This window comes from Corvus cornix, chromosome 11, assembly GCF_000738735.6.
Source record: "Corvus cornix cornix isolate S_Up_H32 chromosome 11, ASM73873v5, whole genome shotgun sequence".
Lineage (NCBI taxonomy): Eukaryota > Metazoa > Chordata > Aves > Passeriformes > Corvidae > Corvus > Corvus cornix.
Genome location: NC_046341.1, coordinates 20,899,832 through 20,924,582, shown reverse-complemented (window position 1 = coordinate 20,924,582; position 24,751 = coordinate 20,899,832). Strand labels below are relative to the sequence as shown.

Here is a 24,751-nt window from a genome sequence, read left to right as displayed (position 1 = left end):
ATGCGTGTTGCAGGATCCCCACTGCAACAAATGGTGGAGAATTGGAGCAGAACGATCCCCGATCCCTAAGCGACTGATTTGTGTGAGTAAACCCTGGAAACTTTGGATTCCTCTTCTTGGTTTTGCTTTGCTATTCCATATCTAAACTATGGAGGAACCGTGGGAAGACTCTTGGCTCTCAGAGCCGCATATGGACATTTATCTTAAACTTAAAATGATTCTTGAACAACGATTTGTAAATTTTAGCTTGATTCAAGCTCAAAAAGAACTGAAACACTTCCTGGCATGGTTGTTTAAGAACTTTTTCTATGTTTCTTGGGATTTAATTCTTACCAAGGGCTTTTGGAAAACCGTTTGGACACAGTTAATACTGGAGTCAAAATATATGCCGATGGAAGAATATTTTCGTGAATATTATTTAGTTACCGAGACTGTTGAGCAATGTCAGCTGTGTCCTGGCGAAGGGAAGCCTGGCGCAGGGACCGTGCGGCCCAGGCCACGTGCACCGAGCGCTCTGCGAGCAGCAGCGAGGCAGTTCCCGCGCGCGGGAGCCACCGAGCCGCAGTGTCGGTGGCGGAGCGAGGCGGCGGGGGACCCGGCGGTGCCCGGCCCTGCGCAGCGTGGTGGAGCGAGCCCCGTGAACGCGCCGAGAGGGGCGGCGCGGGGCGGCGGCGGCGGATGGCGGTGGAGGAGCCGCGCCCAGCCGAAACGCGCTGGAGCAGGGCGCGGGGGGTCATCGCTCGGGGGCCCGGCCGAGTGGGTGCAGCGCCCGGCAGCGGCAGCGAAGCTGCGACCAGAGGAGGCGACGCACGGAGAACTGAGCGGCGCGGCCCGGCCCGGCCCCGCAGCCCCGAACGCGACCCCGGGAAGAGCGCGCAGGCACCAGCAGCCCCGACAATTCCAACACGGGAGCGACCAAAGGAGAGAGCAAAGACGCAGCGAGACAGAAAACAGCAGCCACTCGGAAAAAGGAAAAGATCATAGTAACTAAGATCTTAGGGATAGTAAAATGGTATAATGTTAAGCAAAATTATGGTTTTATAACAAGGTGTGACAACCAGCAAGACATATTCGTGCATAGAACTGCTATTAAAAAGAATAACCCTGAAAAATGCATCCCAAGCTTGGGAGATGGAGAGTGTGGAATTCAAAATTGCTAGGAGAAAAGGGTTACAAGCATCGCAGGTCACTGGGCCTGATGGTGTTCCTGTAAAAGGCAGTATATATGCAAAAAATCGTAGTCATGTTAGACAATATCTCCATTGTAAGCCCCCCTACAGTCTCCCTTTCCTAATCCCACCTTTCCCTTTTACCCTATGTCCTATTACCCCCAGTGTATTCCCAATCCGTTTTTTCACCATGGTTTCCCTCACAAAACCATGCTTTTGCCAATTGTTTCCCCAAAAATCCCTTTCCAATGCCGAGTGGGGGATGAAAAGGGGGAGGGAAGAAGTTAAACCCTCTCCTGCCTCAGTTTCCCCACAAAGCATGCTCAGAGAGTTCTGTCTCCCTTCTGTCAGCCCTAAGATGTTCCACAGAATCTGATTGGACATTTAAAGACTCAGGAGGGTGGCTTGTTTTGTTTTGAAACTGTTCTTGTTATGTTTATCCAGTTGTTTTCATTCTCCTTTTATTAAAATAAAACGGGTGAGGTGTTGGGGTCCCTCCCCTGCCGTGTAGCCCTGGGAGAGGGGCCCTGAGGGCACAGACACGGGGTTTCCCTGCCCTGCTCAGCCTCGTTCCCATTGGTTGGTTTGTGTTCCCTGCGCGGGCAAAGGAGCCTTGGTCCCGTGACTGGAACAGTTCCTCGGCAGAGCTCCGGCCATGCGGCTGGGGAAATAAACATCTCTCTGAAACAGCTATCAAGAATCTGTCTGTCCTATATATTTCCTTTCCACGGGACTCCTGGTGTGATATATGCGTTGCAGGATCCCCACTGCAACATCAGGGCTGTGCCCCTTCTCCTTTAGGGATGGAATGGGCGAAGGAGAAGGGCTTGGACCTGGAGGAGGTGGTAGAGAGACACAGCAGTGCCGCCACGGCAGAAGAGGAGATGGTAAAGAAAGCGCGTGTGCCACCTTGGGAGCGTGCCTGGTACAGGCACAGGCACACTGTGCTTATTTCAGTAGACTGGAAATAGAGAAACAGCTGGAGACAGATGTCTTAAAAGAACGAACAGGGAAGGAGAGCAAACATGTTTCTTGGAACAAAGGATTGAAAGAAAGCTGTCACAACCAAAAAAAACCCCAAACAATAGGATTATCCACTTCTGGATAGTGACAGCAGATGTGGATCCAGAGGACTGGTACGGGGATATCTGGGGAGATTCTGATGAACACAGTTCTGAAGGATTAGGGCAGTTAGAGGAAAGAAGCGTCTGAAAAAGGTCTGTAGGTCCACGTGGCTGATACTCCCTCTAGCACTGTACACCCAAGCCCATGGATGGGACTGGAACTTGGTGGAACTCTAACTTCCCTAAGCTGCAACTCAACAGTTTCGCGCCCGCTCGAGCCCCGTGGCAACAGCCCATTGGGCACGGTGGGTCCTTCAGGGCTCGTGGCGGGAGCCCCTCGCCCTCAGAGTGGGCGGTGGCGGCTGGCCATCGCAGCACGCTTCAGCTGCGGCTTGTTCCATGCTGCCACAGTTTGCACTGTCGGGCAGCTGCTCCTTTTGTTCTGTACACGCCGCCATTCCCTCCAGCAGTGACAAAACGAGCTGGTTTCCAGCAGTTCTCCACAAAACAGAACTGCTGGGAATGAAAAGCACATTTTGGTTTCTCCTCACCCAAGTGTGCTGCAAACTAGAATATATACTCTCTTAGAAGTGATTTTCATTCTACCACTAACAGTTGTAAGCCAGCAACTTATCAAACACGTATATGCGATAAATGCTCACGTGTTAAATAGCAAGGGTCTGATTATTCGAGGACTCAAAAATACAGAAATGCTAAATGCTGAATCCCTGCACATTAACTAAAAGAATGACTAAAACCTCCCATTCAATTCCACACTACGTTACTTATCTTTTAGTTAGTTTTGTATTCTACCAGTAATTTTCTTGTTTCACTGTAAGCCTTTGCACGCATTTAGATGTCACAAAAGCATGTTTTATTTCATAGCTAGAGAATGGAATCAGGAATTTATTTTTCTTACCTTTTCTCAACTGGGGAGAATTCTGGGGATTTGTTGGTATGAAAAAGTGCGAAGTGTAAATACATATATAACGTAACCTGAGACTCGTAAGCATGAGCTTCAGCGTGCCCTCGGGCAGAGGGGACGCAGCATTAGCCTCCACAGCGTCCTCGCTGGACGACTTCGCAGTGGGAAAAGGCGCAAGATGGACGCGTGTGCTGGCTCCTCTTCGGAGGAGGCACGTCAGGTGGCCGTTGGATTTGGCTTGCGTCAGCCTGGAGGCAAAGAAGGCAAGAGGGGCCTCTGGTGTGGGTTCCAGTGAGTTTATTAGCAGGAGGGTCCAGGGACCAGAGGGCCCTGAGGGGAACTGTGCACAGCCTTTTATGGGGGGGGGAGGGAACACGGCGGGGAAAAGGGAAGTAACCAATGGGGTACAGTCAAAGGGGAGGACACAACTTGACCATAACCAATGGGGAAAACAGGGAGACAGGAGTCACAACAGGGAACCAATGAACAACCAAACAGCGAAGAACTTTTCAGAACGAGGGAAGTAACTTGCACCCAGGAACCACCCAAGGGGAGGCGACCTAGCCTTCAGTGACATCCTCTGATCCGCCCTCCGACCCACTGTCTTGGGTGGGGAAATCCACCCAGTGGATGGCCCTGGTTTGATTGATATTCAATGGTCTCAGCCCAAGAGTGGGCTGAGCCACCCCAACACACATAGGTACAAAAAAGGCTTCTTCAGATGTAAAGCTGTATCAGCATACTGTACCTCTAAATGCCTTTGCAAACAATAATACAAAGTCCAGGAGTCCTTTAAAACCACTACATTCAAAATAAAAGTGCGCAGAAACAGATTTCAGTAGTATTCATGTATAACACAAGACTAGTAAGAAAGAGCCCTTTTTAGTTTACTTTGCTTAGGAGGGGTGCTCAAGTTGGAAGATTCATGTTCTAGTTCCTGCCCCAAAAACTGTGGAAGAATTTTACCTGAAGATTGCCCAAGGAAAGAACTGCCCATTAGTAAATGTGCGACTTGCAGAACTGCAGTTTTACTAGCAAGCACTTAAGCGATTTTTGTGCTCAAAGTAGTTTTTTGGGCACTCACATCCCAGATGGATATCTAAATAAAGAATGAGTGTTTTGAGTTAAAAAAGTACTTCCTAAATATCCAAACTAATGTCAATAAAGTTGTGTAGGATGCACAGAGAAGCATGAAGCCCCAGTGGCTTTACTGCAAATCACTCTGTGGTTGGACCTCTGTTAACTTCTGTTTTTCAACTGGTCCAAATGCTTGGTTTGATTCATAAATGAACACTATTTACATTTGCTAAAAGGAGCAACAGCTGAACTGCTGCTGCTGTGCTTACAGTTCCACACAATAATGTTTAGAGAACTAAAACCAAACGGCGGTTTGAAGCCGTACAGTTTGCACAGTATCTGTGCAGATCAGGTTGAGAGGTGGAAAAGCTGGGAGCAGAGGAGGACTGTAAGTTAGTAATTGTGTCTCCTGGTACCTGTTTTGTTTACCAATCCAAGGTCTAATTGCTTTGCTCTATTTTAATTTAAAAGTTCTTCCTTCCTGCACCTCATACGATGAAGAGTTTCAAGTCAAGCTTTTAAAAATGTTTTAATAATTTCACAAAAGTGTTTAATACTGAAAAATAAAGCTCTTCTTTCTACATGTGGCTGCTACTTCTCCAAGGATTTCATCCCAGCCAAAAAAACCAGGTCTTTTTTTCCTTTAACTTAAGGAGTCAACTAGTATCGAACATAAGGAATGCAGGATATTAACAATTAGCAAATATTAGCTAGGAGAGCCAATGTAGGAATAAGAAAGGTTTGAGGGCAGTTACAGCACATGCACAGGAACTGCCATCAGCTTTTCTTTATCACACTTGCACCTGTTAGGGACTGGAGCAGGGGCAGCACAAGTGCAAACAGCCACAGGAACAGCCAAGGGTTCTTCTTTGTCTTACTTGAGCCTTGCACTGGGGCACAAGATTGCAAGACACCGAATGCTTTCAGCTCACCATGGGATTCAGATCAGCTGTTCAGGCCTGCTGACACCTGGAGGTGTGCAGCAGATCTCAAATCCAGATTAAATCACCTGAGCTTTTAAAAACGTCACCATGTGCCAGTACGGTCATGACCACTGTGAATGAGATGCTAGTTCAGCAGCAATGAGGGAACAAGGATTTCCAGCACAAGGAACGTCACATGTCTGGCATTGCCAGGGTGCCTGGTCAACTACACATAAGCACTTCTGTCCTCATGAATCCTCACCTCCACTTTTCCTTCCTGGAGAGGACTCCTGCCAGCAGCTGAGTAAGGTTTGATAACAAGGTGGTGACAGACAAAGTTCAGTCCTGTTGCCTGTATCCTAAGTTCTCCACAGCCTATAGAATTTCCTTGTGAGAAATGCTAAATTGACCAAGATTCATTGCACATGTTAACCTGCCCTCTTCCCTCCACAAGCTCAAGCAAAACAAAATGAGATTGTGAAAACACCTGAAACCTTTTGTATTTTTATTGTGCCTCCTGGAAGTGCTTCAAGGTACCGCACAAGACTGTACAGATTGCGCTGTCCATGTGTGGCACACGCAGGAGACGGACAGATCCCCAGAAGTTTTCATAGGTTAACTCAAATAGACACAAATTATACGACCTAGCATTATCTCATTGTATACAAGGCAAACCCCAGAAAGTATCTCCGGTCACACAGAACAAGGGCACTGAAACCGAAAGGGAACTGAAACAGACCTTTTAAAAGTCTGTTTCACCAAAAATACTGTGTGCTTTTTGCAACTCTCTTTTAACAGATTAAAAATTCTATTAGTCTAGTTAGGGACCGCCAGCTTGGAGTTCCCAATTCAGAAGAAATTCAAGTGTAACTTTCAAAAAATAGGTACAAAGGGAATAAACAAATCTCCTTTTTCCTCTTTCAAAAGAAATTAATTGCCAGACCAATTTATCATAGATTACTCTTCTTTCTTTCATACACAGATGCATACAAATTAATGAAGTTATTCTCGGAGGATGAAATTAAGTTGTCAAGATCATAATCCACTTCAAAGGTAGGTCTCTCTCCAGAAATTACAAGAGCAAGAAATACAGCAAAGTGTGCAGTCAGTCCCCAGATCTTGAATGACCTTTTATGTTCCTGGTCATCATATATAAAGCAGTGTATCCGAGTTAAGTAACCCGAGGACATTCTATAAGAGAAGGTCTTGTATTTTAAGGGCTTGACAAAGTACTCCAAAGGCACAACAAAAACCTCGCTCACTTCATCTGGATTAGGAGTGGCCTGGAATGTATCCTCTATAAATCCTACAACTGGTGTCACCAAGTTATTCATCTAAAAAGAGAGAAACAAAGCCAATAAATCAGTAAATTTTTAAAAATCAACAAAACCCTCAAACACGTTTGTACCAAGTAAAAATGTTTGTTATTTAAAAAACATTTCAGATGTTACAAAATTAGTACAAGAAGCCTATGACCCATCCTTAACTGCAATGCAGTTTTGTCCCCCTAACGGCAAGCTATTTCCTTTGACTCGAAAAATTGGAAATCATGTTTTTGTATTTGTCAAACATGATTTTACAAATGTTCTGTTCATCCTGTATAACCAATCATACAGCAGTTAGAAAGGCTTGTCAGTTTGCTACAGAAGTAAAACAGCACGCATGCTTTCTCATGGGTCTTCCTTATTTACTTTTTAAAATTCTGATTTTAATCCAGATTTTCCGTATCACCCATCCTTCATCCTATTTCTGTATTATTTTCCCAGGATACAGGAATTTTCCAGAATATGGACGCATGGACCAGAATAGGTACGGAAATATTACTGCAACACATTTAGCTATAAAATGTAACACTTCTCGAAACACCTTATTTATGGACATTTTAATTCTAAATGTAATCCCTTCTTCCACAGGAAGGCAAAATCTACTGAAATCATTGTTTGCATCAAGGCAACGCCAAAATTCTTTAAGCTACGTTGCTAGTTCTGTTTATTCACACTAACAAAGACCACCGTTCTGCAAAAAGGAGGAAAAACAAAGCAGTGTTTGTGGTATTTGATGCAAGCCTGGAAAGACTCCGTCCAAGTCAGAAGCACTAGGAACATATCTATTAAGAAGACAAAGTAACATCTGACATGTACAATATTGGTGGTCCCAATTAAAGCAAGTTAATCTTTCCTACTGACTGAGGTAATTGGCTCAAAAGCATGGAAAATGTGATCCTTTTTACACACTGCCTCTGAACTACGTGGCTTTAAGGCATGCTGTGCAGAAATTATCATGTAAGAAGTTAAAGAAAGCTTTTTGCAATACAATTTCTAAAGTAGTTCTTTAATTTTTTAATGGGGAGAGGATATTGCTACCAGATAGAAAAACAGGAGGCACAGTAATGAACTGTCACCTGGTGAACAAAAACAGTCTTCAGAAACAGCAATTCCTCTTTTCTAAGGGAAAACTGATCCTGTGTAATACTGAATGCTGCTACTGAAATTGAGAACCTGTTAATTTACAAATGGTGATCTACACTCCAAAGGCACCTCTGTGAGTCTCCCTGCTGGAGGTCTCCACACAATCCCGGTGCACATCCCCTCTAGTGGTCCCTCTGTGTCTGCACAGCCCTGGAGTCAGCAGACACTGAACGAGACTCCTGTGAGGCTACAGCAGCCTGCTGGGGCCCTGCCTGGGTGAGTGAGCTCTGCACAGCTCCAGGGATGGAGATTCTACAGCCTGTCAGGAACATCTGCTCCAGTTTTGGGCTAACCTCATGGTGAAGAGTATTTGTGCGCTGCATCTCATCAAAATGTCCATGTTGCTGCTGTGTCCATTGCCTCGAGATGAGTTCTGGTATCCTCTCTACAAGCACCCAGGAGAAGAAAGCAGCTAAATCCCCCTGGTAGCTTTCGAGCAGAGCAAGTGCACCTCTCTCAGCCTCTTTGCTCGTCATCCACTCACTGTAACCCCATGACTATCCCCATGGCTCTCTGCTAACCTCTCGCCAGCACAGCACTGCCTGTCTGGTACTCCAGAGCGTCACTAACTGGCGCCCCAAAGCTGGTCTCACAAATGCCAAGCACAGAGCAAGAACCCTTTCCCTGGGCTCTGCTGGACACATGGGCACTTGAGAGAGCGGCGCCTCTCGGCAGTTATCTGTTGGGAAAGGTCACTGCCAGCCTCACAAAAGAAAACTACCCAAACTTATTTTGTAATGATACGCTGACTTACTTTATCAATGCCAGGCATCAGCCTACAGATGACTTCCACCCTCTCTGGCTGGAGACCCACTTCTTCTTTAGCTTCTCGGAGAGCAGTGTCAATATCATCTTTATCAGTGGCTTCACTTTTACCTCCTGGAAAACACACTTCCCCTGGTGATCTTCTCAGCTAGAATGTAAAGGAGTACTACTGTTAAATGAAACAAGGTGTATGTTTCTTCTTGGATCCACACAGATGCGGGCTGGTATTGCGGCATCCCTTTATGTTTATCTTTCCAGTCAAAGAAGCCGGACATGGTGGTTTAGGTTTCTGCAGACCAAAAGAAATGTGCCTTAGCAAGAGTAGCTGCCTCAGAGAATGCTGAGCCTATCCCCCTCGCATAAAGGCATAAAGCCTCGCTATCAGAAATACGCTGCACCTGTACAGCCTTGTGTAATTCACACTGGAGCTTCTGCTTTAGTACGGCAAAGCTTACATTCTGCACCATCTTGTTTGCGTAAACCACTGACAGATGAATGCAGACGGACAACTTGTAGAGCAAAATTAATATACTCTAAGAGCAAAAACTTCTGAAAGACACAATTAAATAATGTAGCTGTGAGAGATGAAATAATGTTTTGCTTCAGCCCAAAAAGATTATGGAGCAAAAGAATGAAAATTGTTGGTCCTGTTTCCTATTTGTTGTTATCTACAGTCGGGATGTGTTTTGTTTAATCTCTTGGGCGTTGCTGAGAGCCGGCAGAGGGGCACGGTTGAAGACAGGACCAAAACAGGAAGAAGGATGAGAGGGGAGGGGATAGAAGAGTTGGCGGTCAGGACAGAGCCTGAGTAAGCTCCCGAGTAGCCATTCAACGGGAACGGGGACTGGGAGCACCCCAGCCGAGCGAGGGTGTAACACATTGCCATTTCGTGGAAGCGCGTGTGCGTGTTCGCCTGCGGGAGGGAGACACGCACCTGACTCAGCTGACTCGTTACAAATTCCTGGTCACTGCTTCGAAGGCTGTGTCCCCGTTTAATTGTATCAAACCCTGAATGATTGCTAACATACCTTTAAGTTCATTCCAGTAATAGGCTTGTGCATCAAGTATCAGTAAAAAGCACATTTACAATCAGCTTATCAGCTATGTAACTGTGATTATTTGTTTTTTTTAAAGCAAGACCCAGCAACAGAAAAAAGTAATTTCTGAGTACAGACAGTTGATGGGAGACAGGGATGGAAAAGAAGAGTCGTAAAAGGAAACAAAATGCTGGCAAAAGAGTTCTGGGAGCCTTAGGTTGTTGCCTTTTAGGTATTAAAGGGAGAAAAGAGTAATGGTAACTGCAGACTGAAAAATCTCATTTAAAACAGCTGCACTGCATCGTCACTTTGCTCATGTAAGTAAAGAATCGCTGCCGACTCTGGAAATCACCATTTCCCGTCACGGCTTTCTGGGGAGCCGGCATGTTCCTGGCACGCGAACACCAGAATCACGGCAGTGTGAAAACACCTGGCCGTGCGCTTGGGAACAAGGGTCGGGATGAGGGTGCGCAGGTCCCGGGAGGGCGCACAGCCACGGCTTCCCGGGAAGGATCGCGCCCCTCGGAGCCCCCCGGTACCTGCACGGACCGGACGGTGAGCAGCAGGTGCAGCCGCCCCCCCCGCACCATGAGCGGCAGCAGCACGGCGGCTCTGGGCAGCGGCAAGCGGGAGAACTTGTCCCCGACATCGAACTCCCTCAGGCGGCGCCGGGCGCTCTCCGTGAGCCCCTGCCTAGGAGCCGGCAGAGCGGAGCCCCGGCACCCTCCGGCCGTGCCCCGCTCATCCCCCGCGGCCCCCGGGCAGGGACAAGGCCCAGGGCCCAGCTCCTCCTCCTGCTCCGCCGCCATCTCCGTCAGCGGCTGCGGCTGCGCCCCGCCCGGCCCCGCCCCGGCAGCGACGCGCGGCGCCGCTGATCGGCGCAGACCTCGTTCGATTTTCCTTTCCTTTTCCGTTTCCCACTGCCGGGCGCGTCGCTGTGCCGGGAGCCGCGGGGCCGCTCGCTGCCTGCCCGACACCGGGCCCCAGTGCCCCGGACGTGCGGCGCTGGCGCTGCTCGGCTCCATTGATTCCGACCGGTCCCGGCTGAACTCTGGGATCCAAGCAGCTGCCAGTGGGAGAAGGAGCGTGAAAGTGCTGCATTCCTGCCCAAACAGTCACAGAACCATAGCGCATGGAAGGGACCTTAAAGATCACCTTGTTCTCCCTCCGTGGTGTTAGAAATGAACTAACTTTTAGATACAATTAAATGGCGACAAAGTCGTGGAAGCAAAAGACAACATTAGTAACGATGCAGCTGAGCTGAGAGCCGAATACACACGTGTTCTCCACTGAAATGGCTCCATTTTATACCTATGACTTCTGGGCATTCTCTTCTAAAATGTCCCACTTTTCCACAATAAAGGCATTTCTTGAGACCTGTCTGCCAGGTGGTCGTCCCCTGGGCTCTCCTAACGTTGGGCTGAAGTCTTCCCTTGGGCACTCCTCTGCCTCTCCCGGCCTCATTTTCCAGTTTGCCATTTTAGTACTTGCTCTGCAGTGGCTACCATTAACTTGGTCTTATTTTTCTGTTTTTCATCATCCCTTCTAACATCAACTTCCTGAGCTTCCCTCAACAATTCACTTAATTCTTAATCACTCCAATGCTCTATGTTTTCCAATTTCTTCTTTGTGTCTGGCCACGCTTTGGTTACAAAACATACTTTTAATAGTTCTCTGCCTGCAGCACTTTCAAGATCCATTCCAGAATACTGCTATGTATTCTTCCGGAGCCTTTGTAACCAGGCAGTGGGTGGCTCATCACGTTGCTGTTTATTTTCAAACACCTTTTCAAGATTCTGTCCTTTTGGTGCTGCCTGTTTAATTCCCCTTATCACCAGTCTTCTGTCATTGGACATATTATTCCTTCCCTCGATTATATTCTGATCCCAATTAGGTCTTACTATGGGGATTTTCTGTTCACCGATATTCCCCCTTGAATATTGGGTGGATTTTCTCTCTCCCATATTCTTATTCCTGCAATTCTTCTCATTTATCTTTCCTCTGGGGTAAATGGAGTTCCTAAAATAGATTGCATTTCCTCCCAGGTGTAAATACTTGGGCCTGTGATAGATACATATTGTAATATTGGCTTTCTGCAAATGTTAAAATGAATGCTGTATGTACAACGTTAAAGTAGCTTTGTTATTGTGATAGATACATATTATAATATTGGCTTTCTACAAATGTTAAAATAGATGCAATATGTATAAAGTAGCTTTGTTATTGTGATAGATGCATATTATAATATTGGCTTTCTACAAATAGATGCTATATGTATAACGTTAAAGTAGCTTTGTTATAAAGATGTAGTTTTGTAACAATAACTAATGCCTTTATTTCTGTCATTAACTAAACTTAGACATAATAGTAAAATAGCTAATATAGTTCTGCTTGTGGTAATTGAACTGTCTGCTTGGTTGGATAACATCCAACCAACATGTGTTGAAGACCCCTGCTACTGACATGCCAACTATCAGCAACTACCGTCTGCAGAAACCATGGACCAAAGCCCACGCTGAGGGTGATGATAAAAACTGACTAAAACCACAGCCAAGAAATGTGCATGCTCTAAAAAGGCAGATCTAAGGAGGACCCATGCTGAACAGTTCCTGGAACATGTAAACTAGTTTGGGGGAAGTTTGAATATGCATAATTGATTATGAATATGCATTAGGTTGATGCAGTGGGACAGGTATGTAAAGGGTGTCTGCGCAATAGCAGGTGTGCTCTTGGCTGAGTGCCAAAGCACCTGTCACCATGAATTTTGCTGTATTGTCTCTGTCCCCTGCTGTCCTTTATTCAACTTCTAAATCCTAACAGGAAAGTGAACCTTGTTTTTCGCAGGCCTAAGAATCGATCCAGTTATTCTGCTAGTGCCAAGAGGTCTTCTAGTATATGACTCATTTTCCTTTTAAATTCTCTTCCTTCAGAAGAGAGGTCCATTAATGTTTAGAGGTCCATTAACAAACCCTGCCCCTCCTTGTGCTCCATGCATAGGTATTTCTCTCAGGGTACACACAGACATACTTGTGTTAGGATCCAAGGTGGTACTGGAAAGGGGGAAGGGAAAATTTTGGACATCTCTCTTTAATTGTGCTAGCTCTGTAGTCCTTGTCTTGTGTGACAGCTGGTCTGCCTGATTTTGACATCATCTTGTTTCAGTAAAACCAGCTCCACTACATGGGCCTGTTGTGGCCTGTGAGGTTACCACTGATGGGTCTGTGAAACCCAAAACAAAGAAGGGACGTTGGTAGGATAGCCCACAGGCAGAGACATCCCTCTAGCATAGGGTGAGGTCCCAGGAGACCCTGCACTTATTACGTTACTATATGGATTTCCCCTGTGGGATTGGCTTGTTGTTCTCCACCCCTTTTATTACTTATTTGTACACCCTCCAGAAATTTCGATTGTCACCCCATTGGCTCCCTTCCCTTAATCCCTCCTCCTCTGTACCCCTCCTGGCTCCTTTGCCCCTGCTCAGCCCCTTGGCAATCAGCCCATTGGCTCTGTTGCTCTGCCCGCCCTCCAGACCCCATACTTAAGCCTGTACCCTGCCCTCCATCTTGGTTCTTCATCCCTGGACCCTCTTCAATAAACCTCGTAGCTGAACCCCATACGAAGGACCCTTCTTGCCACCATGAACCAGCCGTCACTGTGCTTCTATGTGTGTGTGTGTGCACCCCGCTCCATCGAGAGTGTGTGTGGCTGCACCTTCATCCTAGCGCCCTGTGCTGAAGCGGCTTCCCCTAATCTGGGGACGCTTCTGGAAGGCTGTGGCAACTCACCACCGCTCCACGCCGCGGCATGGGCCTGCCATTTCGTGGGGACCACCACACAGATCCGCCATTTCATAGGGACGTGCCCTGCAATGTGGATCCACCATTTTAGGGGGACCAGCCCCACTGGATTATCTTTTTGTGATCCTTCCCCTGGGTGAAAGACAGCTCCTCTTGTCTCCTGTCCCTGAGTATCCTCCTTAAGGGACTGTCTGGAGGTATGCTTGGAGTGGAGCTCTTTTGCTATTTGGAGGGGCACCGGGACTGGCTGCCCTGTGAGTTGTAAAGCAAGCCCCTTTTCCATCCCTGCTGCTGGCGTGTCTGCTGTTGTCCATGAGGAGAAAGACGGCCGAGCTGGCGCCACAGCGCCCCCTGCAGGCGCGGGGGAACCATCGCACCCGCCCTGCCCGGCCAGGAGCCACCAGCGCCCCTGGCGGCCGCGAGCGGAGCTGCACCCAGGGGAAAGGGCTGCGGCCGGGAGAGGCTGGTGCTGGGTTCTGCTTCTGTTTGTTGTTGCTGCCCATGTTGTTCTTTGTTTGCACTGTTACACATACTAGTAAAGAACTGGTATTCTTTTTTCCTTATCTTTGCCTGAAAACCTCTTAATTTCAAAGTTATAATGATTTGGAGGGAATGGGACCTCCATTCCAGGGAGTTCCCACAGACATCTGTCTTTCAAACCAAAACAAGCTGACAGTTAGTTTGATGCCTTAACAATTTATTAAAAATATAATGAAGAAGTCATGTGTTGGGGAGGATGAAAGTTTGGTAAGAAAGTTTCACAGATATGTAGGCTTGGCAGAAAGATCTCTGAATGTAGAAACTGAGGATGAGATAGAAATGAAAGCAAGTTTTGATATAGAGTAAAAGATGTTTTGCTGAAACACTGATTTCTGAGTAACTGAGAAGGCAAAGGTTGGAGATGAGTTGGAAGGAGATTTTTATGATATGGACAAAGGTATGTGACTACAAACAAAGACATTTTTCACCAAGTAAATAAGTCTCAAGAAGAGCATAAGTAAATAGAAAACATGTTTTTACCAAAAAGAGCTATCGCAGGCAAACAAGAAATGTTGATGTAGCAAAAAGAAGAGAGGTCTGAGAATTTTCCATTGTAAGCTTAAATTGTAACATACTCTTGTGATTGGATAATAATGACTATAATATGGTGATGGTAGTAGCTATGATAGGCTATAGGCAAATGTAAAGGTATTGTGTAGGTGCTTATTGGTTGTTATGTATTAAGATACTCAGCAAAGAAAAGTATCTAATGCTTTGTAACTTGAACAGAAAGTGGCTTCAGGTATGCCTACAGCTGGAGCTGGCAGCTGTAGGGCTGGCTCTGGATACCCACTCCCTGAGCTGCTGTACCTTCTCCTATGCAATAAATAGCTTTCAAGAGAGCTGCCTGAAGTCCAGACATCCTTCATGAACCTTTCTCCTATAGTTCCTCTCCAACAAAATGGGTTTTTTCTGTAGGTGAATCATTCTAGAAGGGGAAAGAAGGGATAGAAGTCACATAAAACATGCCCAAAACTGTTATCCTGTATGTGTATGAAAGGTGTGCTGCTCTTGCTTTTTGCAAGAGGAAGGAGTCTGAGACCTGCCCCTGGCTTTGTCACATTGAGTGTTCTGCTGTATGTTTATTCCAGTGAATGTATAATATCCACCCTTTGGGGCAGATAAGTAAATCAGTTCCTTTTCCCTAATTTGAACAGGATGTATGCATAAAAATTTTTTGTGGAGTTTTCATGCAAACTACCAGTATTTAAAATCCCAGTCTATGGAGAGAGTCAATTTTCCAAAGAAAAGAAAGTTGCTTACACAGTAGCTTTTTATTCTGACAAAATCCACAGTAACAAGCACAGATTTATCAGCATTTTGATTTCGTGCTTTTATGTGGTTCAGCAAATCAGCAAAGAATTTATAGCCTCCTTTAAGGACACAGAGTGCAACAATGTGATGACTCCCCATGTCTTGCATGATATCTCTAGCCAAACGTTCTGTCCTGGGAGGGGAAAAAAAAAAAGGAAATTCTGGAAAGTGTTTTGTATATCATAGTTGTTTGTCCATGTACTAAGGAGGGTTCAAGTAAAAATTCTGATCTTGCTGTTAGATTTTTATAACTAACAAATTGTGACCACAGCAAGTCATAGAAAAGTTAGTTACGTATTTGCAGGGCACAAGATGATTTAATCCATAAACCTAAGTATTGCAGGATACATGGGCTTAAAGATATTTGAGGGAACATGGAAGCTTAACTGGGCTTGTAGAGGAATCCTCTCCATAAACCCCCTCCTGTATTAGACTTTAGGACAGAAGTGTTAGGGCTGCAGGGTTTCCATATTTCTCATGGGCTGTGCAGGGCAGGACCTCAGTCTTTTCATTTGGAGGGACAATTGGCATCACTGTCACTATTCTTTGCTGTTTACTCTCATACCTGTCCAGGATGAGTCCATGAGGAATGAAGACTCTTTTTCTACATCTTCTTCAAATGCTTAGGAATATAAAAGAGATTTTTGTTGTAGCCGCTTTCTTCATCTCTTACCTGCAAGGGAAAGGGAAGTAGTTCTAAGAGTAGCCACAGAGCCATACAAGAAAAAGCTTTCCAGTCTCTGATAGTGTGAAGAAAAAATTCCTCCCCCCCAATAATGTGTCAAAATAAATACATTTCTGAGAGTTTTTGATCTTCTGCTAGAACAATTCACAATCTGCTAACTCAGGAGCTAGTGGCTGAGTTGTGAATGGATAAAAACTACTTTGCCTCGGTCATTATGAGATAAATTCTTGGCCATCATCAACTCATTTAAAAAGCCACCCAAAACAGTAACTAGTTCCCTTCTTGTTCCGTTTCCCTTTCTGCAAAGCTCAGTAGCTTGCTTGTGTGGTAGACAAGCGAAAATTAAAATGTAACGCAAGCGGATTGGGATTACAGGTCAGCATGTGACTTTGGGGTGCTGCTCTACCTTGACCATCGTTTTTCACTGTGTGACAGAGAAAACTTTGCCTCCTAAGCATGAATTCACAGCTGAACTTTTGACAATCCAGCTGTTAGCTGTCTCAGTGGACAGGGGAGATGGCTCACCACAAAGGAGAAGCTTTGGGATGGCAGTGGGAAGAGGAGAAGCTGCAGAGGGTGCCTGTAGGTAAGAAGCAGTTGTGTAACGTTGTCCCTGGCTCCTTTGCACAAGCTCTGGCGTGTCCCCAGTCAGAGGAGACGCAGCATTACTTCTGCAACGTCCTTCAGGACTGACTTTGGTAGCAGGAAAGGCGCTAGCTGGACACGCGTGCTGGTTCCTCCACAGAGGAGGCATGTCAGGGGCCGATGGTCTGGGCTCACGTTAATCCAGAGGCAAAGGAAAAGAGAGGGGCCGCTGGTCTGGGTTCCAGCAGGTTTATTGTCAGAGGTTCCAGCAACCCAAAAGAGCACCGAGGGGCTTTTGCTTTCAGTTTTATAGGAGGCTTGAAAACGGTAGCGAAAGGGAAGACAACCAACAAGATACAAGCCAGGGGGAGGATACAGTTCAACAAGAACCAATGGGGGGAACCGGGAGGCGGGAGTTACAACAGGGAGCTAATGAACGACCAAATAACAGAGAAGTTTCCCGAACAGGGGGAGGCGGTTTGAACCCGGGTGTCCGCCAGGGGGATGCAGCTTAGGTCTCTGTGCCACCCATCGACCCACCCTCCGACTCACTGTCCTGGGTGGGGAAAACCACCCAAGGGAGAGCCCTGAATTGATTGGCATTCAACCGCCCCAGCCCAACAGTCGCAACATCTCCTTCGTTTTTATTACATTGAAATGAGAGATAAGACTTACGGGATTTTAAAGCTAAGCACTTAAAAATGGGAAGAGCAAGTAAAATTAACACCATAAACAAAACCCATAAAATGTCTTTGATAACGGAGGGAATCCAGCCATTGAAGCTCCTGGTGGATGAAAGAGAGCTGGAGGTGGAAAAGAGGTTTGAAAACCAGTCACTGCCCTCTGCATGCAGGTTGTCTACTTGGGCACGAATTTCTTTAATCGCAGCCGTGGCTGTGGGTGAGGAGAAGGAAATCGCTGGCAGCTCGATTTTGTAATGTCGCCTGCCTTGTTTCTTCCTCCTCAGCTAGAAGTTGGCTGAGGGCGGAGGACGTGGGCATTTTTCCCTAGCCAGCAAGAAATCTGCTCAAGTTCTCCAAGGCCCTTAGCTGCTGCCACCCACGGCAAGAAAACTGACAAGACAACTCCTTCAGAGTGAGGCCTATTAGTGACTGAATCATCACAATCATCAGGGATTTTGTGAATCGATTGTTTTGATCTAGCCTGATTAGCCAAATTTTGCCATTTGAGAAGTTGAGCCCTGTCTGGAGTGAGGGTGGTCAAATGCCCCAGAGTACAGGGACCTCCTGTGAGAAATGGTGGGATTCCGTTCCACACCCGGTCCCAATAGATGAAAAATAAACCTTCTGGCAACTCCTTGTTGTGACTGACGGAGTTGGAAACGGACAGGGCCATATTGTGACACCAACCCTGGGTTTTATAGATTTTATTGAAAGGGCTGACTGGGAATTGGTGTCTTGGCTTACTATAGCGCGAGTTAAAGCAATAGCGAACCCTTGAAGATGTAGTTCTTGGGGCTCCTGTATGGCTATCCGAAGTTTCCGCATCCACCGGTCCCAGTGGTGGGGCTGGAGGATGTGGGTGTCATGGGTGTAGGCAACAAACTCCTCAGCGTGCAAGGGAACACCAACAAGGCAGGAAGACATTGGGTCCTTTGCCTTGCCCATGTCCAAGCATATCCCTGTCTGGTTGAGGGCTTGGGTCAGCATTACCCACACATTGTTTTGTGGCTGTGGTATGTTCCATGCCTCGCCTCATTGGTGGTGGCACAGGAGGAGCTGCAGCAGCAGGTGGGACAGCAGCAAGTAGGAGGTCACCATGCGGTCAAGGGTGGTAGCTTTAGGAAAAGTATAACACAAATACAATTAACTTAAATAATGATGGCTCCCATGGATTCCCCCTCTTTCAGAATAAAATGATGGATCATTTTTGGGAAGGGAAACACATGAGGGAGACTGGGAAGGGGAGGGTTTGTCTTTTGGGCCTGGAAGAGGAGTCTTTTTTTCAGGTGGTCTGGTTTTTCTCCTCTTCCAGGCTGTGGCAGCTTCTTTATTCTGTTTGGTATCTGTTGGTGGTTTTAAGAAAAGCTTAATCCACTTCCCAGGGATCCATTTTGGACCCTCTGGGCTGGAAACACACCTGTAGCCTCTACCCCAAGTGACCAGGGGGTATGGGCCACATATTTGTAATGTGTCAGGATCTTTTATTAGGACCTCAGGTCTCTCAGTTAGTTTATGTTTAGCAGAGTTTGTGAAGTGTCTCATGATAGGAGGGTTGGGTTCTTCATAGGAACAGTTTAAAAAGTTTAAAGTGAACAACACTTTAGAAAGCCTTAGGATGGGGGCAGCGATTTCATTGCTGCCTCTTTGTTGTTCCAACAGATTTTTAGTGTCTGATGTTTCCTTTCTATAATGGATTGGCCTGTGGGCGAGTGAGGGATGCCAGTGATGTGTTCCACACCCCACTCGCTCATGAATCTTTTTAATTCTGTGGAGATGTACGCTGGTATTACCATAGTAATTATACCATATCCCGCAGCCGTAGGGAGGAGGAGAGAAGAACCAACAGGCAGGAATTGTGCAGCAAGATTGATTTATTTAATTATTTTACAAACTCTTTTATAGACTTTTTCTTCATAGTCTAATTGGACAAAGGATCAGCCACCCCTTGGGAGTGATTGGATAAAATCCTAAAACATCCATTGTCAAAATATTTTTCTACTGTACTATAAACAAGGCTTCTCAAGGTTGCAAGGGCTTCATTGTTTATAGAACTCTGCTACTATCTTCTGTAAGAGAGAAAAGTATCCCACGGACTTAGAAAGTAGCAAGAAAAATTCTTGCTACCAGCATTTTTGTATCCACAATTCCCCCATTCTGTTGTTTAAGAGAACAATTCTACTATTAATCCTAATAGAAATTTACATCAGTTATTAATGCTAAATATGTCCTTAAGGCTTTAACTATCTGACTCCATAACAAGAAATTTAAAGTTCAGTCTCTGCTTGTGGAAGGACCATCTGCCTGATGGTTGACATCTTGGTCATCATCAGAAGAGTCATTAGGCTGACGATCTGCATTCTGGTTGCCATTTGGATGGTTGGCATTCTGGTCATCATTTGGAGGTTGCCTGTTCTGTCTCTGGTGCCATAGGTCAGGGTGAACGCATTTTGCAGGTAGCCACCGTATCCCAGTATCTGTGGAAACGCAAGCATACCCACGACCCCAAATGATAAACTCACGCGGGCCTTCCCACTGGTTAGTGAGTAAATTCTGTACCCAGACTTTTGCCCGGGGCAGCTGTGTCTCGCCTGCAGACTGCAATGAGAGAAAATGATTCAGAATTAACAGGATTATTTGAATTTTGTGGTACTGTAAGGTGATTAATTGTATACAAAGCTTTTTCTAGTTCACTCTGTGGGGTTTTTGTTTTTCCAAAACACGCTTCAAAGTACCATGAGCATGTTTGACAATGGTTTGGCCAGTAGGAGAATGGGGGATACCGAAGATATGGTCTACACCCCATAGGTGTAAAAACTGCCGCGTCTTCTCCAAGGCATAGGCAGGACCATTATCGGTTTTCACAGAAGCTGGCACGCCCAGGACTGAGAAAGCCAATTTCCAATGGGCAATGACATCATGGCCCTTCTCTCCAGTGTGGGCAGAAGCCCACATAGCTGAGGAGAAAGTGTCAATAGACATGTGCACATATTTCAGCCGGCCAAATTCAGGCGTATGTGTTACATCCGTTTGCCAAATCTGCAAGGCTTTTAGCCCTCTGGGGTTTACCCCTGCTGGCAAAGGCGCAGCGAGTCCGTGACAGTCAGCACAAGCGCTGACAATGTCGCACGCCTCGGCTGGCATTAAATGGAACTGCTTCTGCAGGGTATGTGCACTTTGATGGAAGAAACCGTGCGATGCCTTGGCTTGTGCAATTTTGTCAGGCTGAGGCCCTACCCACGCAGGGTTGGCCAGCATGTCAGCCCTGGCACTGCCTTCTGTTAGAAAACCTGGTAAATTGGTGTGGCTTCGAATGTGCAGAATATAATACAGATGCACTCGAGCCTGAATTGCAGACCACAAGGTTTGCAACAGCGAAAACAGAGCTGCATTGTTCACCTCTTTCAGAAGTGAACAATCTAAGCGTTGGGTGGTATCTGCTACATAAGCAGAGTCAGTAACCAAATTCAAAGGTTCCTGTGAGAATCGCTGAAAAGCCATGGTAACAGCCCTTAATTCAACTAACTGAGCAGAGCCTGACTCAGCCTGATTGGTGTTAGTCAGCCACTGTAAAGGCAGTGTAGGATACTGTGCGCCCTTACGCACGGTGACCCCTACTAAAAATTTGTCCCAATCCGTATGCCCCAAGCTGCCAACACGTCCCGTCCCCAAAGGTTAAGGGAAGTGGTAGCAACATAAGGCCTAATTGTAGCTGTGTGCCCCTCTGATTCCTTCACCATCATAGGCCGTTCGCTTAAATAGCTCTGTGTGGTTCCTCCTAATCCTGCGATGGCTGATCCCACCGGGGCTAAAGGCCATGAGGGAGGCCATGCAGAGAAGGAGATGATAGTTACATCAGCACCCGTATCAATCAAACCTCGAAGCTGAGTCCGGGGTGGACGGGCGTTCGGCAGGATCAGGGTACATGTTATCTGTGGCTTTTGGTCAGAGATGTCTGCAGTTCAGAAGGCCTGCGGAAGTCCCGTAGATCCACTGCCGTTATCTTCATGAGTTTGTTGTTCTATCCTGGGGACACAAGACTTAAAAGGCACTAATTTAGCAAGGCAGGTCTTTTCAGGAATAGTTACAGGGGGTTTTTGTGTGGAGACCATAGCGCAAACCTGACCTTTAAAGTCAGCATCAATAACTCCTGAGTGCACTAAGATTCCTTGATGGGCAACATCAGGTTTTCCCACCAGCATCGCACAGGATCCCTGGGCTAAGGGTCCATATGCGTCCAAGGGAACCTTATAAATACCGCTAGAGTCTAAGACGACTGCGGCTGCAATGTGGACGTCAAAACCATCTGATCCCTGGGTGCCGTCTCTAGGGCGGCTGGGTAGGCCTGTGCCTGTACCTGTGCCACTCTCTGGGGGAGCGACTGCATCGGAGAGCAATTCCCCCTCCTTGCACCCCGGCGGAAGTTTCCCGACAAAAGCCGACCATCGGCATGAGTCAGGGATCTACAATAGTCCGAGCAATGCCCTGGCCTGCCACACCTTTTGCACTGGGGGATCGCTGTGTTCTCTTTTTGGCTCGGCTTAGGCCGCTTCCGTTTTTTCACCTGTTTTGGTTGCTTTGGTTCACAACCAGAAGATGCATGAACAGGCTGCAGGAACGCAGCCAAAGCAGACCTTCTCTGGTTCCCAGATCCCACCTTAGCGCAGGCTTCGACCATGTCTGTTACCTCAGGATCCCCTGGTAAGGCATCTATGATTTTTCTGCACTCCTCGTCTGTGTTCTCTCTCACTAACTGCCTTAACAACATCTGTCTTAACCCGTCATCCTCAACCTGCTTCTCAAGAGAAGCAGTGACTTTCTCTACAAAAGAGAGGAATGACTCTGATCTCCCTTGAACTATTTCAGTATATCACTTTCTAGGAGCAGACAACTCTATGGTTTTCAACAGGGCAGCCATGCCGACCTGCTGAGCTTGCTGCAGGACACTAGAGGACAAAGTACCCTGTAGGCTGGGATCAGAGAAGGGACCAGTGCCCATCAAAGCATCCACTCCTGCTGTCTGTCTAGGATCAGCAGCAGGGAGCTGCATATTCCCTAATGCAGCCTTGTCGGCCAGCTTTCTCCAGGTTTTCTCAAAAACTGTAAATTGTGTATGTTGAAATAGGATTTGACCTAAGTGTCTGATTTCAAATGGAGCAAACAAATCTGTTTTTATCACCCTTATTATCTGCATAACCTCAGCAGAACCTAGCCCATGTTGTGCCACCTTGGATTGCAGATCCTGTGCAACCTTCCAAGTAATCACCTCATGCTTATCACGCTCGCCAGAATTTGGGAGAGCCTTATACACTGGGAAAGTTTGGATCTCCCCTTTTGGGGAGTCACTACCATCCTGAACTACTGGCACAGCCTGCAGATGGAGTGTAACAGCTTCCTGATTACTCCCAGAATCCTCAAATCTGTTTGGCATCCCAAGTGTTTCCAATAAATTCCAATCTCCCTCCTCCAAGGCTCGCATCTTAACTGACTCTAAGAAGCGACTGTAGTGAGTCAGACACACTGTCACCATGCAGTCCGGGAAGGTCTAGGGGCGCGACGGGAGCAGCCTTTTCTGTCGCCGCCTGGCTACGGCAGCTTTACGCTCCGGGGCCAGAACCTCATCTGCCTCACTGCCTGACAATGAATCATCGGGTAAAGACAACTCTGAGGTGCTGTGAGCGAACAGAGGTGGGCGGGGAGGAATGGACTGACCAGAGGCAGAACAGGCAGAACAGGCAGCACAGGCTACAGTCGGCTGCGCTGTAGTTTGAACTGCAGCCTCTTTTTGGGATGCCATCTCGGCCGGTTCTGACCGAACTGGTGCTGGAACTGCTGCGGCCATCTCCGGGGCTGCAGCCACGCCCGGCGCTGCGCCTGTCTCCTGTGCTGCGCCAGCGCCTGGTGCCACCACTGGCCGGGCCATGGCCACCGCATCCGCCGCTTCTGTCGCCGGTCCCGGCTCCGCAGGCAGCTGGAGCGCCGGCGCTGCGCCAGTGGCCGACACCGCAGCCGCGGCCGCCGCGGGATTCGCCGGCAGCAGCGGCACTTCCGGTTTCAGCGCTGGCCGTGACACTTCCGGGTTCGGTGCCGCGTCTCCTGCGGGTGCAGCGGGCGGTGCGGGCCCAGCACACCCCGCACAGCGGGCTGCCTCTGGCATCTGCAGCAGCTGCTTTTGCAAGCTGAGCAGTTCCGACAGCTGTCGTGAGATATTCAGCAGTTCCGGCAACAAAGGCAGATGACATTAGAAGGTCGACTGCTCGGGTCTGTGACTGCGCAGAACAGTCCGACGCCATGGAGGGCGATGGGCCGCACCCGGGCATTGTCGGTGCAGCCACGCCCAGGGCTACACCGGCCCAGAAGGTGCATCTGGGCAGTTTCGGCGCAGCGGATGGGCTAGAAGCCGCCATAATTGACATGGGTCAATTATGCAAATTCAAACCTTCCCCAAACTAGTTTACATGTTCCAGGAACTGTTCAGCATGGGTCCTCCTTGGATCCGTCTTTTTAGAGCATGCACATTTCTTGGCTGTGGTTTTAGTCAGTTTTTATCATCACCCTCAGCGTGGGCTTTGGTCTATGGTTTCTGCAGACGGTAGTTGCTGATAGTTGGCATGTCAGTAGCAGGGGTCTTCAACACATGTTGGTTGGATGTTATCCAACCAAGCAGACAGTTCAATTACCACAAGCAGAACTATATTAGCTATTTTACGATTATGTCTAAGTTTAGTTAATGACAGAAATAAAGGCATTAGTTATTGTTACAAAACTACATCTTTATAACAAAGCTACTTTAACGTTATACATATAGCATCTATTTGTAGAAAGCCAATATTATAATATGCATCTATCACAATAACAAAGCTACTTTATACATATTGCATCTATTTTAACATTTGTAGAAAGCCAATATTATAATATGTATCTATCACATTAAGATTATGATCTGGGCTCAGAGAGAGAGCACAAATGTAAAGGTACATGCAGCTGAAATCAAAAAACTTAACACCTATGTGTGTTCTGCAGCTTAAAGCTGCATAGACAAGTGATTCCCAGCACTGCCTTTTTATATTATAGAATGTTTTTTAAGGCAGCAGACCCTGAATGTGTCTCTGTGAAGTTATAGGATGCAATATTCAACTTCAAAGACTGATGTTTTGATAACTAATGTTTGGTCTAAGAACCTGAGGAGAGAGCTAGTCTGGCATTAATGTGATTTTTGTCCTTTTTGTGATGCTGTAAGTAAGAGCTGCATTGTTCTTTCCATAGTGTCATCAAAAGCATCTTGACACTGTTGCTGCTAAGTTCTGCCATGTTCATAACTGAAAAGGGTTTTGAGTCATTTTGTACGGAAAATCACGCTACCAAAAGCCAGTGTCCACAAAGGAGACAGAGGAGTCCTGCAACTTCATTTGAATAAACGGGAGAGAGGCCACAGGGGCACACACCCACCGGGGTTCCTCTCCGAGGTTTTGGAGGGTACAGCCTCCTTTTATCCTAAACTCTTGGCTGCATGTTGCCCTCTTCCTTTCCCTGTTGGCTGAGATACTAGGAAAGTACAGCCTTCCCAAACCACCTACCACATATCCCCACTTGAACCTGTCATTTTATCCCAAAGTTCAGAAGTTCAGGCTTGTGCGGACCCTTTGTCTGTCAAACAATCTGGGTTCTGTAACAAACCTTGAAGTTGGTAGAGACATTAAGACCCATTTCAAAGACATTAAA

General features: G+C 46.9%; 2 protein-coding genes across 2 annotated transcripts; both read right to left on the bottom strand.

The window, feature by feature from the left end:
* Window positions 1-3,438: 3,438 nt before the first annotated feature.
* Window positions 3,439-10,263, bottom strand: NUDT7 (nudix hydrolase 7). The gene is made up of 3 exons (XM_039558443.1): window positions 9,968-10,263; window positions 8,381-8,539; window positions 3,439-6,492 (listed from the first exon to the last, which is right to left on the bottom strand). Exons 1-3 carry the CDS (start codon window positions 10,235-10,237, stop codon window positions 6,109-6,111), a joined length of 813 nt encoding a protein of 270 aa, XP_039414377.1. The 5' UTR covers window positions 10,238-10,263; the 3' UTR covers window positions 3,439-6,108.
* A 4,382-nt stretch (window positions 10,264-14,645) lies between these two features.
* LOC120410623 (hypoxanthine-guanine phosphoribosyltransferase-like) lies at window positions 14,646-22,559 on the bottom strand. Its single transcript, XM_039558603.1, is given in 5 exon segments — window positions 14,646-14,693; window positions 15,029-15,212; window positions 15,645-15,688; window positions 15,690-15,775; window positions 22,379-22,559. Coding segments are annotated over 5 exon segments (543 nt in total).
* Window positions 22,560-24,751: the final 2,192 nt, after the last annotated feature.

Coding starts and splice junctions, on each gene's coding strand:
- NUDT7 (XM_039558443.1), bottom strand. CDS start 10,237: ATGGCGGCGGAGCAGGAGGAGGAGCTGGGCCCTGGGCCTTGTCCCTGC. Junction 8,540..9,967: donor TCACCGTCCGGTCCGTGCAG/GTACCGGGGGGC, acceptor TTTACATTCTAG/CTGAGAAGATCACCAGGGGA. Junction 6,493..8,380: donor TGATGCCTGGCATTGATAAA/GTAAGTCAGCGT, acceptor CTCTCTTTTTAG/ATGAATAACTTGGTGACACC.